The following is a 14,601-nucleotide window of genomic DNA, read 5'->3' on the forward strand; positions in this document are numbered from 1 at the left end:
GATTAGGAAGAAATTCTTCACAGTGAGGGTGGTGACACATTGGAACAGGTTGCCCAGGGAGGTGTCAAGGCAAGGTTGGATGGGGCATTAAGCAACTTGGTCTAGTGGAAGATTTCCCTGGCCATGCTGGGGGGTTGGAACTAGTTGATCTTTAAGTTCCCTTCCAACCTAAAGCATTCTATGAATCTATGAACTGGGGAATCAAGGAAAATCTTTAAAAATGGGTGATTTGGGAGCCTACTAAAAAATGTGTTCAAAAATGGGAATATTCAAAAATGGGTATGTGATCTGAGCCTAACTATAACGTCATTGAAATATACTCTTTCAACAACTCAACTTCATGAGGTTTAATCTGTAGTCTTCTGATTAATACATAAATTTCTATAGACAGAATATAATGAACATCAGCTTGTTTGAAGTTGAAAATGGAGTGGGGAAAAAAATGTAAGAAAAGTGACATGCACACAATACAGAAGCACAAGGGTCAGCAAGTAAAATGTCACTGTAAAACTCTAAAGGAAAACAGTAAAGATGACGAAAATCAGTTAAAATCACATTGTACTCATACCTTGTTTCTTGCAAGTATGACCTCAGGATCACTGGAGTAGTAAAACTCATTTGTAGCTGGAACATCATGAGCTGTTATGACATCGAACACACCTGGTACTTTTAGAGCCTCTGAGGTGTCTATAGATCTGGGAGATGGGAAGGAAGAAATATCACAGAATCACAGAATGTTAGGGATTGGAAGGGACCTCAAAATACCTCCCTTTCTGGGGGGAGTCCAACTCCCCTGCCACAGCAGGATACCTAGAGTAGGTCATCCAGATCAGTTTTGAATGTCTCCAGAGAAGACTCCACAACCCCTCTGGGTGACCTGTTCTAGGGCTCTGTCGCCTTCACAGTGAAAACGTGTTTTCCTTACGTTCGCATGGAAACTCCTCTGCTCCAGCTTGCACTCACCGGCCCCTTGTCTTATCACTGGACATCACTGAGCAGAGCCTGGCTCTGTCCTCCTGAGACTGCCCTTCACATGTTTATAAACATGAATAAGGTCACCCCTCAGTCTCATCCAAGCTAGAGCCCCAGCTCCCTCAGCCTTTCCTCAGAAGGAAGTACATCTGATTACTTTCACAAAGCCATGCACAAAGTGAGGGAACACAACATGGAGGTGTGTTTTTTGCATTGGCAGGATCTACTCATAGGTTCAGACTTGGCTGTTCCTCCTACCTGTGGCATGTGAGTTAAGTGCTGGTCAAAGGCACTACTAACCTGCTTTGCTCATAGGAAATAGGATCCTACCCTGCAGTACTGCATCCAGTTCTGGGGCCCCCAGCACAAGAAGGGTATCAAACTGCTGGAATGGGCCCAGAGGAGGGCCACAAAGACGCCCATGGTGGGGACTGGAGCACCTCCCCTTTGAAGACAGGTTGAGAGAGTCAGATCTGTTCAGTTTATGATAGAGAAGACCCCAGGGAGACCTTATAGAAGCCTTACAGTACCTACTGGGGGCTACAAAAAAGCTAGGGAGGGACTTTACACAAGGGCTTGTAGTGATAGGATGAGAGAGAATGGACTGAAGCTTGAGGAGGGCAGATTACACTTGAGATTAGGAAGAAATTCTTTATAGCAAGGGTGGTAAGACACTGGAACAGGTTGTCCTGGAGGCTGTGGCTGACCTCTCCCTGCACGTGCTCAAGGCCAAGTTGGATGGGACCTTGAGCAACCTGGGCTAGTGGAAGGTGTCTCTGCTCATAGCAGGGGTTTGGAACTAGATGACCTTTAAGGTCCCTTCTAACCCAAACCATTTTATGATTCTGTGATTAGTTTGCTCTAAAAACAATTCATAGTAACAGTTTCTTCAGATATGTTTGAACACTTACAGAATCTTAGCATGAGCTCTGGAACTAGTGACAACACCCAGGAAGAGCTCCCCATCCACAGAAGGAAGGTCATCAACGTAGACTGCTTCACCAGTGGCATGCTTAATTCCAGCCAGGTGCATAATGGGCCGTCCAATGGGATCCTGGGAGACTGACTTGCCTCTACATCCTGTGCAGTCGAAAATACACATCAACCACAATCAAACAGTTGAAAACAGAATAGTCATGTTCTGGTTTCTTATAGCAACCAGAAAATCATATGAAGGATTAACTGTTCACAGAAAAGATTTCTGGTTGAATACTGAAAAGAGATGTGGGTGCAAGACCTGGCTGCTGCTCCTAGGCATTTCTTAATTTTTTTCCCATAGGAGCCTCTGAGAACACTGCACAGATTTATCTACTTCGATTTTTTTTCCCTTATTTACATCAAAGTGATACAAACACAACTTCTTCAGTACACTTTCCTCCCTTACTGATTCATCTCACAAAGCTCTGAAAATTATTCTCACAAGATTATATTGTATATTTTACCAGTGTCTGTGTTGTATTTTGAGCTACTTGCAGTGATTGTTTCCTCTTTGAAAGACTGCAATAGAACAATGTAAATCAGCAAGAAAACCTTGTTTAAATATTTCCTTCCCAATTTTATTTCCTTGCACTCACGCATGAATTCAGTGCCTTATTAACCTTATTTCCCTGAAAGTTAATTAGGTGTTGCCAGTTATTCTGCTGTACCAACTAATTGTTGCCAGCTTCCAGAAATCTCTTCCAGATTCTGGGGCAGTGTTCACACACACTTTTTCCTTTTCTACATCTAGAAATAATTAATTGCTCACAACTCAAAGTATTTTTTTCTTATACAGCTTCTGGCACACAGGTGTCCTGGCTACACAATTCCTGCACTTTCTGGGACACTGTCTACTATTAGCTCCAGGACAAAAAAAGACATTTCACTTGACTGCCTCAGGTTCCTCACACGCTGTCTCAGCCAAACCATCCCAACTTTTCCACTAACAGAATGACCAGGTATTTTACTTTCAGGATATGTATTCTCTTTCCTCCTTAATTTTAAAAGCTCCAAAACGTTCAGATTAAGAACTGCATACAAAGGGTAGGGAAATTCAGAAGTTAGACAGAAATTTATTATCTTCTGGGTTTCTTAATAATTTCTGCTGCTCAGTGCCAACTGATCTGAATACTAAACAGTTTCCTTTCCTATTGTTTAGTCACTTGGAGATGGGGAATAAACTTCTGAAAGTCACAAAGAAATAGTTCCTTAAATCTCGGCCCCTTGTATAAGCATGGTAACTCTTAAAATATTTAAATAAATTTAAACAATTTTTAAGCATTTCTAGATAAAATCATAGAATTGTCAGGGCTGGAAACGACCTCAAGGATGATCTAGTTCCAACCCCTCTTCTATGGGCAGGGACATTTCACACTAGATCAGGTTGCTCAGAGCCCCATCCAGCCTGGCCTTAAAAGAATATCTGAAAAATTAGAAATAGACTTAATTTTAATTTTCTTTAGGTTTTCAGGAAGTTGAGATTATTTTTGTGTGTGTATTGAGGGTATTAAAACACCAAAATCTTTGCAGGAATCCCCACCATAATCTAGCCACAGAGTGAGCTCAGAAAATCCAGAAGGAATTCTTTGTTGCCCTCTGCTGCTGATTTCTTACTAATTTGATCAGTCATCACAAACTTCATCTTAACTCCTAAATCTACAGTAAGAGTCCCCTGAGATCTTATAAAAACTGTACTTTGAGACAAGAATACCAGAGACTTGGGCTTTTCAATCCTTTTTATTTTCTTCCCAGTTGTTTGCTTGTTTTTGTTTTTCAGTCGAGTTGCACACTGCAATATACCAAGTTTAAGCAGCCTGACAATGGAGTTTGTTCAGTGTACCTACCTTCCGAGAACCAGTTAGAAGTCAGCGATTCTGAGTAAGTTTATTTTTGAAAAGCAGCTTTTTCTAATTCAAAAACATTTCAAATCAAGTACTGGGAGCCTGCTGTCTTTAATGCTTTGGAAAATTTGTATCTAAGCTTCACAGCAAGGGTCAGGCTTCAGTTGTGTTTTTTGACCAAGTATTACAAAGCACAGAACAAGCTTAGAATAAAATCACTTGCCTGGTATATTTGGATACTCTGGGGCATTGTGGTTGTGAAATCTTCTAAGACACTCACATATTCCATAGGTATGCCAGGGTAGAGGCAAGGATCCTGAAAAGGAAATTAATTACTACTAAAATTCGCATTTCAAATGTTTCAATTGGAAAAGCTAAACAAGAAAATCACTAAATACAAATTCTTTGTATAATAAATTTCTTTGAGACTCTCACAAGCTAGAAAGGTTCTAAAACAATAATTATTAAACAATGCAGAGTGCTGAGATTTCAATAAATAGCATTTTAAAATATACTGGATTCAAGAAATAGGCTTGCTAAAGTAAGCAACATAAATCAGAGATAGTTAGAAGAGCTTTGTCCTTGTGTCTGATCAAACCTGGCACAGAATCACATCTGGTGACAGTAAATTACCTTGCAATGGCAATTCAGAGAAAAAAGCTCAAGAAGAAAAAGGTAAAAGCAGTATTTTTCCTCATTAGAAAAGACTTAAGACAAAAATATACGAATTGCACCTAGACTGCATTGGGAAATGATACTATAGAGTCCTCAACAACTCATTCAAGAAGGAGGGTTGGTTTAAAACCTACAGTTGATTTTCAAAGCTTTTTTTCTGTTCTGGCTAATTATGCTTTGAATACAGATAAATGAACTAAGACCTCATGTCTGTTTCCTTTGGCCTGCTACATTAACATCCCTCAACTTTTTTAAAGCCTAATGTTCATGTTAAAGATACTTGAGCACCTGAAAGTTAAATGGTCATCTCTCCATCTATCTTTTGCTCACATTCTCCCACAGATCTGAACCTCAAAGACCATGCACACTGTACAAATTTCAAGCATCATCAGACAGAAACCTACTCTCGTACAGAAACAGACATAGAGAACTAATTCACCTTGGTCTTTAATGACTGCAATACTTCCAGGAAAAATCTGTAGAAGAAACTGACCATCAAAGTGTTCTTATAGTCTACTTTTTCGCTGCTGGATAAGCCTAGAAGAGCAACCTCTTTCAAAAGTAGTCTGCAAGCTTCATCCAAAATTTGTTCATTCCAGTGTCTGTCAGAAAGAATGAGAGATACAATCAGACCAAGGCTTAAAAATATACAAATACAAATTGCAGTAATAAATGTATACCTCGGATCACAGCTCCAAGTGAAGCCAAAATACTGATTCTAAATATGGTCTACAATTTTGAAAACAGTGTAGGGTCAATGTTGCTTTAAAGAAGTGAGATCCCTTAGGCCTAAGCAATGGAGTGCTATGCCAGTCTTTTTAAAATCAGTGAATAAATAAAACTTACTACAGCCTTAAAGATTATTTAGCAGTCTTAAGGAATATTACTATTCTGTAGATACTGTTCTATATTTAAGAAAAGTGGGTAACAATATTGATATAAAGTATAGAGGATTTCAAGAGAGCAGACTAGTACTGCACTGTTGTTACATTTTCTGAAAAGGCTTTCTCCTTCAGTTCTCTCAATTCTGCAAAGCTACATAACCCTAGATATCAAAATATAAATCTGTTAGGATAAATGTAATAATTTAAGGCAGTGAAAAATAAAAAATAATGAACAGTGAAACAGGTTCACATAAATGGTAAAATAGCCCCATGGGACTCCATTTAGCTAAGTGGTTTCATACTGCTGGATTTAGTTGTTATTTTTTCCCCAAAAACATGGAGAGATGCTGCAGAGTGGGAAAGATCATCAGGGATTCACTTCTGAGATTACTAGGATCTTACGGATGAAGAGGTATTGCAAAGGTTAAGGTTTGACATGTGCTCCAGTGTTTATTTGGCACACCTTAAACTTCAGGTCTTAAACTGAAGAACAGGGAATTACCAAACATAAAGAATACAGCATAATTTAGTAACGCTTGGGGTCAGGTGCACAATTTATCACGTGCATCTATTTCCAGTTCTTTTCTCCTGTCTTTGCATACTTCACACTACAGCTGCACCAATGTGCACACTACAAAATGTTACAGTCCTCACAAGCCACCATTAAGAGTTGATCCAGTCATTCAATTGAAGACACATGGCATCAGCCAGGCAAGTGAAAACTTTCTGTACCTTCACGCTCCAAGGAAGTACACTCAAGCTCTCAAAGTCCCCTCGGTCAGAGATACAGAGAAGGCAGGGAAATTGTACCTTCCAGTAAGTGCTCTACAAGTTCGTTTTGCAAAGACTGTGGCTGAGACATCCCCTCCAAAGAAGATGCTTAACTCCTTTATTATGTCTGTATCTTCTTCAAAAAGGAGTCTCATCCCAGCATTGATTATTGAGAGCGCATTTTCCCGTCTTGGTGCTTGTCGAAATGCAGAGACATACTCCCCCTGAGCAAGATCAGACAGAAGTGGGTAACCTGCAGACATGTAAGTACCCGAAAGCAGAACTTGGTTTGGCACTATGTGAAGCAAGCAAATGGAAAGTGAAGAGTACAAATTCAGCTTCCTGAGCATTCAGGACCACATGCTTGCTTCTCTTGATCTTCCAGCAAATTTTACCCCCTTGATTTTCTAGCAGCCCATAACTAATCCTCCACCACCATCTACACATTTCAGATGATTTGGATGTTTTCATGGATGTTGGAAGAGAGGGATCTCACACAGTTGAGTTGCATTTATAACAAGACCAAAAGCTTAGACACTTCCAAGTGTCACCAAACTTCTGTACTCAGATGTGACCCCAAAATTCTCTTTTAAGACTCCATATCCACTCTTGCAAACAAACTGCCAGTTACGTGCAGAGTAGAAACATTATGCACGTGAAATTGTATCTCATTTTAAGAAAAATCCTGAACAGATAACAAACCTTTACGTTATGATGCCAACCACATCACAGGTAAGCAGCCTACTTTTGTGAGGCCCGTGGCAGCTTGTCCAAGACCACTTTCTGTGGGTGGTCTGGACAATTGCTATTGCCCTTGTCATTTTAGGATCTGTCTGAGTATCACTCTTTATATATCACCAGCTACCCACTGAGCTGTGATTTTTTTTGGCTGAAACTGGGAAATATGGCACTGACAGGACCAAATGTAAGGAATTCAGAACAGAGCAGTAATGGTGTTGCTTTAAACATAGGGACTATGTCCCCTCCTGCTTTTTATTTAGCAGTCTTTATGCATAAAGCAAATCCAAACAAACTAGAAACCTACCTTCCTAGAATGGGGAATATGGACAGAGACTAAGATCTCTTCTGGTGTGATGTTCCCATCTGCAAAAATATCACTTAAAGGGATCTGTCGCTTTCGTCCTAAAAAAAAAATCCCAAATCAAAAAACTTTTGTACAGTTGTGCAATTAACACATCTCAACCATACTTTAATTGGCAACTTTCCAGAGTAAATAATAACTGCAGAGGTTACTTAACAAATTATCAGCAGTATGCTCTATAAATGCAAGTGCTTGCTCCATCTTCCACAGTATCAAAACAGCAGCTGCATCGAAACATCCACAGACTGACCCCATTCCAGCTTCCCTGCTTCTGATACCGCCACCATGATCCTGATCCCACTCCTATCAAGGTGTTTCAAATCTCTGCAGCTGCTGTCACCACTACCTTTCTCTCTAAAACATAAAGAATGTGGAAGAAAATGGGATCACAGAATGTTAGGGGTTGGAAGTGATCTTCAGAGATCACCTAGCCCACTTCACCCTGCTAGAGCAGGATCACCTACAGTAGGTCAGACAGAAACCCACCCAGGCGGATTTTAAACGAGGGCAAAGCATCAATTACAAAAAAATAACCCCAAAGCAACCCAGCAGAGGTGGGGAGGTAGCATACAAGCACTCAGATTGTGAGGTATAAGGAGCACTTAAGCAATTCTGGGTTCTAAGCTATTTTCAGACTGTAGAACTAGGACTGCTGATGGGGAAACCAGGCAGATACAAGGAGACTGGCCTTGGCATGATGAAAGGATTGTGAGCTTTTCTATCAGGAGACCAAGAGTAAAATTCCAAATGTTCATCTGCTGTGATTTCCCCTCTCTCTCCACACAACAGGATCCCGCACTTCTGGCACTACTACAGAGATAAGCTATCTCCTCTTACCTCTTGAAGCCACATTGAGCATACAGTTGCTGGCTGCCAAAACAGGATTCAAGTCCGAAGTTGATTTTCTACTCATGATGTTTCCACCTAAAGACTAGAGGGGAAAAAAAAATCAGTTTTCTCCACCACCTTAACAGTTTTATGTTAAGTTGTCTTTTATGTCACATTTATGTAGACTATGCATAAATTAACAGATGCTGAAAGCTCAAAAAAAGAAGTACTGATTAAAAGAACTAAAAATGCAAGTTTTGTATGTGGTCAGGAGCAGTTTCACATTTGTTAATTGTTATTGCAAGCAATGCACAACATACAGCAACGTTCCTTATTTGTTCTCCACCCAAAGTTCTCAGTTGCTGCAAGACAGCACAGAAAATCTTTGTCTTCTCTTCAGGAAGCTCTGAGATTACATTTGTCAAGATTTCTTTCACTAGAGTGAGGCTGCAGGCAGCTCCCAGCATCAATCCTGTAACCAAAAGATCATGAAAGTGTCACATGTGCTTTTACTACTTAGGCTCTGAACTGTGTTCAAACTGTAGGACTGCTGACAGGGAAACCAGGTAGATACAAGGAGACTGGCCTTGGCATGCTGAAGGGATTGTGACATTTTATATCAGGAGACCAAGAGTAAAATTCCTTTAAAATCACAAAACTCAGCTAACAGCTCATGACTTCTCCTGAAAGGGAAATCTCTTCTCTGCTTCCAAGTGTCATTTCAACCGCTTCCCTTGCACCAACTTTTGACTGAGTAAATCACAAAATCACAGACCATTAGGAGTTGGAAGGGAAATCATCGAGCCCAAATTCCCTGCCAGAGATCACCTAGAGTAGATCACACAGAACACATCCAGGCGGGTTTTGAATGTCTCCAGAGGAGGAGACTCTACAACCTTTCTGGGCAGCCTGATTCAGGACTCTGTCATCCTCACACAGAAAGTTTTTCCTTATGTTCACATAGAACCTCCTCTGCTCCAGCCTACACCCACTGCTGCTTCCCTGCCACTGGGTATCATGGAGAAGAGTCCTCCTGACACCACGGTCTGGGAAAAAAACAAACCTGAAAGAGTTGCACAGCACTTTACGCTATCAGTACTACAAAATGGAACAGCATCCCCTGCTGCAGAAGAATCTCCTACATTTGAATGAATTAAAGTCTACTAACCATCATCTGTGCACTTCACCACAGTCAGATCCAGGATCCTTGCAGGAGCAATAACAAGTGGATGGAACACGCCTCTAAATTTCATCTCAGGTCCTAGCATACAGGAATAGATTTAGGCAAAAGATATTTTGCAAAATGATAACTCCAACACAGCAGAGAGTATGCTGGAGAATGAAAATGCAATAAGAACAAGAAACATAGCCCCTCTCCTCCCATGCTCACTGGAACTATGGCAGTAGGAGCCATTCTGTTTACATACATACCCAGAATGGTGTTCCCAACCAGAAGAGGTGCCTTGGGGTGGGCAGCTTTCAGATCCAGTAATTCATCTAAGCTTACAGGAGAAATCCATGTCATCTGCTCTCCACGGAAAAAAAGAGTTCTTTTTGGCTGATTTTCAGCCATTCTCTGATGGAGAAATACGGCAGGTGTAAATATTTAGGTTATAGGCAGGTGCAAGGTGTAATAGATACTAGACAAAGTCAAAGTAAGTTCTTAAACAACAGCAGTTCTACTTAATTCTTAAAAATTGGACAGAAATGAGACTGTTGTGCTGGCCCTTTGCATCATGACGCATTTCTAGGCTGAGTGAAACATCTTCAATCAATTCCAATGGGCTAATAAACAAGATTGATAAGAAAGAGTCCCTAAGCAAAATAAATGTAGGAATAGATTCTGCAATTGCTGAAATAAATAGAAACGTGACAAAAAATATTTAGGGAGGTGCCCACACACTTAGCTTGCTTGGAAATCACCAGACAGTGGCAGCAGCATCCCTTTTCAGTTTAGGCATGTATGTGGATAGCTGGCTGTTCTAGCACTGGTCACTGACTACTTGGAAACAGCTTGTGAACTAGCAATGGTACAAACACATGGTCAAGAACCCCTGCCCAACACCTGTCAACTATTCTCCATAAGCAGACAGCTAGTTACAGAGAATTTGGCTTCAAATATATAGATTGACAATAAAGCTGCTTTCACATTTTGGTGGATGTGGGGAGGCCTGTGGATGTGGTCTATCTGGACTTCAGCAAGGCCTCTGACACTGTCCCCCACAGCAAACTGCTGGCTAAGCTATCAGCTCATGGCTTGGATGGCAACATTCTGTGCTGGGTTAGGAATTGGCTAGAGGGCCGAGCCCAGAGAGTGGTGGTGAATGGTGCCACATCCAGCTGGCGGCTGTCACTAGTGGTGTCTCTCAGGGATCAGTGCTGGGCCCCATCCTCTTTAACATCTTCATAGATGATCTGGATGAGGGCACTGAGTCAGTCATCAGCAAGTTTGCAGATGACACCAAGCTGGGGGCAGATGTGGCTGGGCTGGAGGACAGAAGGGCTCTGCAGTGGGACCTTGACCGCCTGGACAGATGGGCAGAGTCTAATGGGATGGCGTTCAATAGCTCCAAGCGCAGGGTGCTGCACTTTGGCCACAACAACCCCATGCAGAGATACAGGCTGGGATCAGAGTGACTGGAGAGCAGCCAAACAGAGAGGGATGTGGGGGTGCTGATCGATACCCACCTGAACATGAGTCAACAGTGTGCCCAGGTGGCCAAGAGAGCCAGTGGCATCCTGGCCTGCATCAGGAATGGTGTGGTCAGCAGGAGCAGGGAGGTCATTCTGCCCCTGTACTCTGCACTGGTCAGACCACACCTCGAGTACTGCGTTCAGTTCTGGGCCCCCCAGTTTAGGAGGGACATTGAGATGCTTGAGCGTGTCCAGAGAAGGGCGACGGAGCTGGTGAGAGACCTCGAGCACAAGCCCTATGAGGAGAGGCTGAGGGAGCTGGGATTGTTTAGCCTGGAGAAGAGGAGGCTCAGGGGAGACCTTATTGCTGTCTACAACTACCTGATGGGTGGTTGTAGCCAGGAGGAGACTGCTCTCTTCTCTCAGGTGGCCACCACCAGAACAAGAGGACACAGCCTCAGGTTGCACCAGGGGAAATTTAGGCTTGAGGTGAGGAGAAAGTTCTTCACTGAGAGAGTCATTGGGCACTGGAATGGGCTGCCCGGGGAGGTGGTGGAGTCGTCGTCCCTGGAGCTGTTCAAGGCAGGATTGGACGTGGCACTTGGTGCCATGCTCTAGCCTTGAGCTCTGTGGTAAAGGGTTGGACTTGATGATCTGTGAGGTCTCTTCCAACCTTGGTGATACTGTGATACTGTGCTGCACCCTGCTGTGGGTGCCTGACACTTCCTATCCCAGTGCTCCTATGTCAGCTGCTTATATTTTTGTCATACTTTAACCATTCCTGGGCTGACATCTTGGCAGAGAAGACCAAAAAAATTATCAGGCCATGAAATTGATAAATGCATTGTTTTGCCAGTGTTTGCCATCCAGTTTGCTGAGAAGCATTTGTATCTTCAGGTGCTGCACTGAAACTCAGTTTAGGCTATTTCTTTATCTTCTCACCTAATGTCTAACTCTGAAAATTTATTTCCCCAGTATGATTATTATTCTATGTGAGTATGCAATAAGGTCATTGGAGAAAAGAAAATAAAGAGTATAATCTGGGATTTACATCAAAATGTTATCACATCTCTTTTGATAAATTACTGCTAAGCAGGACTTCAGAATGAGTTCTGAACTACAGACTACTATGGAAAAGACAGAGCTAAAGAATAAAGCAAAAATTACCACTAGTTCTGGAGGAAATATAAGCTCCTGAGTGGGATCTAATGGCTGAAATTCATCTGTTGAAAATAATCTGGTGGAAACCTTAAAAAGAAAGAAAAGAAGCAAAGACCAAAAATTTTCTCTCATCTTGCCACTGAAGTCAGTACAAAGTCAGCAACTCCGTTACCATTTGGATTTGGCACTGCATTCCCATGCGTCACCTGCAGCCACCCAGGTGAAGGAAGTGTCCCCAACAGTTTCTCAAAGTTCACTGCCAATGCAAATGACAGTGTAGAGGTGAGCAACTCAAAAGCTAAGTAGGGGTTTTTCAGTTCTGGAGATCCAAACTTACACCAACTATCTGCCCCATCATCATTTCCCCATATACACACACATGAAGAATCATTAATTTTTAGAACTATGTCCAAATTTCTTGCAAGGAATAGTAAAGTATCTTATTCTACAAACAGTACTACATAAGTTGAAAAGGGTGAAGGATAAAAATGGCAGACAATACTGCATTTACTTTAATTACAAGGAAAAAAAAATGCAATACTTCTTCTATAAGTTTTATACTTAAATAGGACAAGGAGAATATTTAAAACCTTACCTTCTTTTCCGCGTCAAGCAAATCATCTTCCTCACCCAAACAACACTTCCCATTTGCTTTCGTTTGACAACAAACAGATTCCTACAGCAGGAATACTGCATTAGTGAAATGTTAAATAGACTAATTCATTACCATTCTGGATAAGTCAATGAGAGCATCTCCTTGTATTTCAGTAAGGTTATAGATGCAGTTTAATGTTAGGCTAAGTAGGACGGATCATGTGTTAAAGAAGTGATATTTAAAAATAACTTAGAATTATAGGATGTTTAAGTCTTACTTAAAACAAACTAAATCATGCTATGTAAAAAACAGTTGACATTGGGAGAGCTCACATGGTCTGTATCATTTCTTTTAATGTTTACTGTCCAATTTCTTTCCCTGTATGTTTCCATGATAAACCACAAAGAGTATCAGTCCATATTCTGCTTTTATATCATTACCAATGCATGGTAAAACACAGAGTTACTTCAGATTACTCTTCAAAATCTAGGCTAGACACCAAGCCACAGAATCACAGAATCAATCAGGTTGGAAAAGATCTTCAAGATCATAAAGTCTAACCTATCATCCAACATTATCTAATTAACTAAAAAATGGCACCAAGTGCCACACAGTTTTTTTTTTAAACACTTCCAGGGACAGTGACTCCAGGACCTCCCCAGTAGCCCATTCCAATATCCAATCACTCATTCTGTAAAGAACTTCTTCCTAACATCCAGTCTAAACCTCCCCTGGCACAGTTTGTCCATTTCAGTTAATTTTTGCAACAACTTAGGCCACTATGCATCTTACTTAGACCTTAACAAAAGAAAGAGAATTTAAATTCTTAATGGTCTGTATACATACATACACACACCAATGGACACAATCCAGTACTCCTATCATCACTACTTACCTCACAGAAGGTTTTACAGGCATCTAGGATTGGCCTATATCCAGTACAGCGACACAAGTTCCCTGCAAAAAAATCAGCAAGAAAACACTTTGCTCTAAAGCACATAGCTTCATTTCAAATGCTTTACAGAAAGTTTATGTTTTGAAAGCTTAAGAAGTGTTAGCTTTCCAAAAGACAAAAAAGAGCAGTGACACAAGACTTAGGGCCCTGCAGCTACTGAGGAAAAAGGCTATTGTTTTGTGGTGGTTTGGCTTTTACCCGCCCCCCCTCCACTTTTAGAAATGCCCCAGCTAACTCAGACGGGCTCTGGGAATATAAATGAAGCTGGCACAATATACAAGCAGATATTTACAGTATATACAGTTATATACAGAAATACACAAGTAAAAAGTAATACAGAAACACAACTCCCCTCCCAGAAACCTGAGTCTCCAAGAGGGGCTCTCAACCACCCCTGCACCTCCCCCTGCCCCACTCAACCTTACCCCAATCCTGAGAAAGAATAGAGGTGCAGCCAAGAGGTTAAGGAGCAAGGTTAGTGGCAGCGAGGTTAAGGAGATGTAGTTTCATCTAAAGCCAGAAGCAGAGTGAGAAAACGGCGAAAGTTATCTAATGTTTACCCTTCTTGTTCCCATACATCTCAGCGAGACTGTGAGAGAAGGAGACACAACCATTGTTTTCCTTTTTCAGCCAATTATCTAGTTCTTTTCACCAAAACATTCTAGCCTGCTTCAAACTAGCACGTTTCAAGTGGAGTACGACATACTGGAGAGCTGCACTACAGGGAATACCATCTACAGCCTAGCATGCGGAGAATAAGAGACTGCACAACACTCTTCATCTATACAAAAAATGAAGGAGGTTAGCATTACATCTCCACTAAGTTCACCTCATCCTAACAGAAACTGCCTTTGGCTCCACTGCAAGTGCACAACAGGTGACAGAAGGGTATTTTACCTACAATAAATGTTCACACCTCACTTTAATGAGGATAGTCTGCATCTCTCTACTTTTTCATTTCTATTTCAAAGGGAATGCATCTCTCTTACTGTTTTACTCCTACCACAAAGGGACTCTCCTGTGAGGCTATGGCATTCTTAGTTCCCAAATTAATGGTCTCTCAGAGATAGAATCATAGAATCATAGAATCAACCAGGTTGGAAGAGACCTCCAAGATCATCCAGTCCAACCTATCACCCAGCCCTATCCAATCAACTAGACCATGGCACCAAGTGCTCCATCCAGTCTTTTCTTGAAAACCCCCA

The 14,601-nt window shown here is 41.4% G+C and overlaps 1 protein-coding gene across 1 annotated transcript in view; it reads right to left on the reverse strand.

The window, feature by feature from the left end:
• AOX1 (aldehyde oxidase 1) overlaps positions 1–14,601 on the reverse strand; it is a 42,746-nt gene that overhangs the window by 23,837 nt on the left and 4,308 nt on the right. The window contains 14 exon segments of the mRNA XM_064158325.1: positions 569–695; positions 1,884–2,028; positions 2,031–2,052; positions 4,015–4,107; positions 4,906–5,068; positions 6,161–6,345; positions 7,167–7,264; positions 8,061–8,154; positions 8,372–8,523; positions 9,220–9,312; positions 9,483–9,627; positions 11,853–11,933; positions 12,442–12,522; positions 13,337–13,398. Of these exon segments, the coding sequence (XP_064014395.1) occupies positions 569–695; positions 1,884–2,028; positions 2,031–2,052; positions 4,015–4,107; positions 4,906–5,068; positions 6,161–6,345; positions 7,167–7,264; positions 8,061–8,154; positions 8,372–8,523; positions 9,220–9,312; positions 9,483–9,627; positions 11,853–11,933; positions 12,442–12,522; positions 13,337–13,398 (1,541 nt within the window).

The sequence above is a fragment of the Pogoniulus pusillus genome, chromosome 2 (assembly GCF_015220805.1).
Source record: "Pogoniulus pusillus isolate bPogPus1 chromosome 2, bPogPus1.pri, whole genome shotgun sequence".
In the NCBI taxonomy this organism is placed as follows: domain Eukaryota; kingdom Metazoa; phylum Chordata; class Aves; order Piciformes; family Lybiidae; genus Pogoniulus; species Pogoniulus pusillus.